General features: G+C 52.1%; 1 protein-coding gene across 1 annotated transcript in view; it reads right to left on the reverse strand.

Annotated features, from left to right (window-relative positions):
• GAS6 (growth arrest specific 6) overlaps positions 1-2,223 on the reverse strand; it is a 45,213-nt gene extending 42,990 nt beyond the window's left edge. Inside the window, exon 1 of the mRNA XM_023522905.1 lies at positions 2,038-2,223. Coding sequence (XP_023378673.1) covers positions 2,038-2,199 — 162 coding nt within the window. The 5' untranslated portion in view covers positions 2,200-2,223. The remainder of the gene's footprint in view (positions 1-2,037) is intronic.
• Between the last annotated feature and the right edge of the window lie 144 nt (positions 2,224-2,367).

Below are 2,367 nucleotides of genomic sequence, written 5' to 3' on the forward strand. Positions count from 1 at the left end.
GCATTAAAGTTATGAGGTTGTGAACACTTTTCTCTTTTTCTTGTCCTCACTCCATACATTTGCAAATAAAGTTAAAATTACAACATAAAAGCAATTAAAATCAGAGAGGGGATTAAGATTCTGGGAAGAGTGGCACTGTGGTTAATGTGTAGTATGTCCAGACAGCAAGGGAAAGCCAGGTCAGGGTTTTTATGTCCTGGACAAGCAGGGGCTGGGGCAGAAGAGGGGCTGGTTGGGTGGGTGGCAGCCTTGTTGCTCTCAATTCTTGTCACTCGCAAGCCCCATCCCACACTTTCTGCACAAGCAAACGTCCAGGTTAGGGCATGAAGATGGAGAACACTGCACCTGTCACACAATCCCACAGCTGGGCAGTGACCTCGAGTGGCCAAGCACTCAGCCTTGCAGCTAGGACCTTCAGAAATCCTCTGCAGGGGCATGATTCATTGGGCCACCAGGATTCATCATTAAAGAAACGGGAAAACAGCGGAGCCAGAAAAGGCTGACAAACTGCTCCTGATGACAGGATTGAAACCGTGTTATTGATACTGAGGGCAGTAACGCTGGAGAAAATAACCCTATCATAGCTCAGCTACAGGAACGATTAACCTCGCCAGAGAGAACTATACAAAAGAGGTCAATCATTTTAAAGCTTGTTTTCAGAAAGGGGACCTAAAAGAGATTGTCAAGTCAGCCTATCAGAAATATAAATCCAAAAGAAGCCTGCCTCCATCACACAGAGCCATTCGTTTATTGCATGTGACATTTATTTTATCCCAGAAGATTCTTTAAAAGAAAAAAAATCTGGTAGAACCAACCTCATGGCATAAATTGACAGAATTTAAGTCCACCCCATTTCTATACCATCTACTTTCCGAAGTCATTTGTCCCAGAACAGATAAACACCTAAGGCTTCCATCAGGTCCCACAGGTCATAACCACCAAATGTTCTCACACAGCTCCTGCACAGACGCCAAGTCCACACCTGGGCTGCTCCCTGCAGTCAGCTGTCCTGAATTCCCCATTCACAGGGACATTATTAATAGAAATATGTCCTGAGTCAGCTCCACCAGGCTCCTGAAGTCACTAGCTGCTTCTAAGAGAGCACCTTGCTGGAAGGGGCTGGTGTGTGTGTGTGTATGTGTGTGTGTGTGTGTGTGTGTGTGTGTGTGTGTGTGTCCTTTCCTCCTTTCCATGCTGAGGTCCCCATAACCCCATTCTCCTTCCTGTGCAACCCCTTCCATATATGTTCTAGCACTATTCCCGTAATCATATTTTGGGACCAGCTGCTGCCAAGTAATCTAGCCCTCACATCTTTCCATTCCTCTTTCAGGCAAACCCTCCATCCTTCTTCATGAGGATCAAGAAGCCTGGGCAGCCCCAGCTCTCACTTCCAATCCAGCTAAGACGGAGGGGAGGTAGGAAGTTGTTTGTTTGTGTTGTTGTTGTTTTTTAATCCTGGTATTTCTTTCACATTTTAAAAACAGCCTGTATTTCATTCTGGTGGAAATGTCATATATTGTATATTTCCTTTAAGGTGGCTGCCTTCAGAGGCCTGCTCACGAAGAGAACTGCGGGGTCTCAACGAGACCCCACTTAAACGTCTGCTGCCTCCGGCTAACAGGAGCACCTGGGGGTCACCTAGAGAACAGGGGCTGAAAAGGTGCAGAGGAGGCTTGAGAGTGGGGCAAGGTCCAGCTGCCCTACATCCCTGCCCTTTCACCATTCCTGAACACCATGTCTCCGTATTTAAGAGTTCTGGGTGTGACGCGGCACGGTCCCCCAATAAAGGACTCACCTCAGCCTCCGAGAAGGGAAGTCTGAGGTTCTAGAGGAGCCCGAGGGCTCCTCACCAGGGCGCGTACGGATGGATATCCCCAGAAACGCAGTGCTGCACGGACAGCGCTCGAGATGACCTTGCTGCCCTAACACTACGCAAGGCGGTTCCGCCCAGCCGCGGAATCCCAAGAACCCCGGCGCACACCTCCCACCTCCCTACTCTCCCAGCACCGCACCCGCGCGCGCCTTCCCCGCGCTCACCGTTTCGGGGTCGTTCTCAAACACCTCCCGGGCCTCCTCCTTGCTGCACAGTTCCTCGATACACTCCCTCTCCAGGTGGCCCTGCTTGGCCTCCTCGAAGACCTGGTAGGCGCGGCGCTGCCTGGGCCGCAGGAACTGCGCTGCCTCGCGCGCCCGCAGCATCACGGCTACCCGGACGCGGGAGGGAGGGCGAAGCGGGGAGGAGCAGCGAGAGAGCGGGGAGAGAGCGGGGACGCGCTGTCAATTCCGGCCCCGCACACTCCGTTCTCTCAGCAGCGGGACCAAGGATGCAGTGGCGGGGCGCACGGGTCGAGGAGTACGGGGACCGAT

Source organism: Pteropus vampyrus, unplaced genomic scaffold (assembly GCF_000151845.1).
Source record: "Pteropus vampyrus isolate Shadow unplaced genomic scaffold, Pvam_2.0 Scaffold363, whole genome shotgun sequence".
Classification (NCBI taxonomy): domain Eukaryota; kingdom Metazoa; phylum Chordata; class Mammalia; order Chiroptera; family Pteropodidae; genus Pteropus; species Pteropus vampyrus.